The 2,193-nt window shown below is 36.9% G+C and overlaps 1 protein-coding gene across 2 annotated transcripts in view; it reads right to left on the bottom strand.

Annotated features, from left to right (window-relative positions):
* Nucleotides 1-2,193, bottom strand: part of LOC106525824 (LIM domain-binding protein 3) — a 99,051-nt gene that overhangs the window by 55,421 nt on the left and 41,437 nt on the right. For both annotated transcript variants that reach the window (XM_014020169.1, XM_014020168.1), the window contains exon 3: nt 832-983. In XM_014020169.1, the coding sequence (XP_013875623.1) occupies nt 832-983 (152 nt within the window). The remainder of the gene's footprint in view (nt 1-831; nt 984-2,193) is intronic.

Genomic DNA, 2,193 nt, shown 5'->3' with positions numbered 1-2,193 from the left:
AATTAAGTGTTAACGAGCAGTTGGACAGGTGTACCTAATAAAGTGGCCGGTGAGTGTAGTCAGACATTTTTTTTTAAATTCTTATTATATGGTCCTAAAGGTGTTTTAAAGCTAACCATGATGGATTTGAGAGAAAGATTATAGAAAGAAGCTGGATTATTTAGGTAGAAAACAGGCTAGTATGAGCTAACACTTTTTTACTTTTTGTATTAATATTTTTGTATTAGCATTGATCACATATTTGCATAACATTTATTAGTGTTGTGAGTATAAAAACAACAAAAAAAACCTGTTATGTTTGGTCACATTTTCAAAGAGCCACCGCAGAGGGACCATATGTGGCCCCAGAGCCGCAGGTTGCAGACCCCTGTATTAGGTAGTCAGAATATTATTGTCATCTTTACCCAAAAGGTAATAAATTCTTGACCCGCAAGGCTTCATGGGTCATTTTGACCTGATGGCAGCAGGAGGGTTAAAACAAGCCAAACTTAATGAATAAATCTATGGATGAAGCACAAACTATAAGCAGCAACAAGATGTGACGCAGGAGGAAACATCATCCACTAATGCAGATCTCAGGTTTTGGTAAGAAAAAAAAAAAGACACAAACCCAGAAACAAAAAGTTTTGTTTTCACGTATGACACATCAGATTTAAGCGAGGTCAAACTTACAACTTACTGATTTATCACTTCTTACTGAATTAATGCAAAAATCAAGTGAATCTAAAAACTTATTCTTAACGTTAAATGACAGACTTAGACTCTGATTTTGGGGGTTGTTTGAGTCAGGGTCAGATCTTCTCTTCTCGGCTCAGAGAATGTGGGTCTTACTTGGCCATGGTGAGCGCCAGGTTGTAATTGGCCATCTTGATTTTGTTCTGGGCCTCCAGGTGGGTCATCCCCTCAGTGCTGACACCATCGATGGCAACGATGACATCACCTTGGATCAGGTTACCCTGTGCCGCCTTGCTGCCTGGTGTGATCTGTCCAACACAAAGACAATCAGACGTGTGATAAATGTATCTGGTGACACAGACCTGAGGTCAGCGTCACTCTGCATTTCTGATTATCACAAAAAGCCAGCTGGAGAAACAACTGAGCTAATTCTTTTCCAGGAAACAATCAGTGAAATGGGAAGAGAATTAATCAATAAGTTAATGATTTCTGTGCACTTAGGATTCTGTAATCCCAAATCGGGAGCAGAGAGCACAACAAGGACACAAAGTCAGAGCAGGAAAACAGGATAAACTGTGAAACAGCAGAAAGGAGCATCTCTGGAGGATGTTTGTGATGAAAAACTGTTTTTACCAGAAGAGGGGGAAAAAATGATCAGCAGTCAAACATTTGGAGAAAATGTTTGATGGAGCTGCACATTCAACACAAAATCAAACAAAACTTGAATTTGTGTGGAGTTTAATTGATCAGAAATATTTAAATCCCACAAATATCTAACATCTATAACTGATTTATGTGGATGAAATGCATTTTGTAATAAAATGTCTACTGATTTGTGACCCTGAAAGGAAAAAGCAGGTTAAGAGAAAAGATTATTGGATGGACGTCTACTGGTTTAATAGATGAAAAGAGCAGAATAAAGACGACTAATTCTCAGAATTTCACCACTCTGTGGTGATTTGACAGTTAGACCCTCCTCACATTAGGTTTACAGTACTTCAGAACAGAGGTTCCCAAACTTTTTGTCTTCTGACCCACAAAATATCCATGGCAAAATCTTGTGACCCCAAATATTACTGGTCTGAGTACACAAACTTTGTTAAAAACCCTAAAAACACAGGCTTTTTGACAATCTAAACAGCTTGTACACAAATATAAATACTTATTTATACTTATTTTGTGTTTTTGTAATAATTATAGGGAAAAATATTACATCATCAATTATTTTATTACCCTTTAAATTGATTTCTGGAGATTATCCAAGGTGCTTGATGACCCAGAATTGGGTCCCAAACCCAACTTTGGGAACCAAAGTGCAGTGGTTCCCAAACTTTTCAGCTTTTGACCCACAAAATAACAGTAACAGAGACATGTACTGTACCCAACTATTTCTGGATGATAAACATTTGTATCAGGTCAACTAAACATGGGCATAGTAACAATATTTTTATATTACATTTATCCATTTTAAATATACTAACCTCACTCCTTTGTAACAATTAAGTAATGCATATATAC

Source organism: Austrofundulus limnaeus, unplaced genomic scaffold (assembly GCF_001266775.1).
Source record: "Austrofundulus limnaeus strain Quisiro unplaced genomic scaffold, Austrofundulus_limnaeus-1.0 Scaffold243, whole genome shotgun sequence".
Classification (NCBI taxonomy): domain Eukaryota; kingdom Metazoa; phylum Chordata; class Actinopteri; order Cyprinodontiformes; family Rivulidae; genus Austrofundulus; species Austrofundulus limnaeus.
Note: the sequence above shows the minus strand (reverse complement) of the source record. Positions and strands in the feature narration are given on the sequence as shown.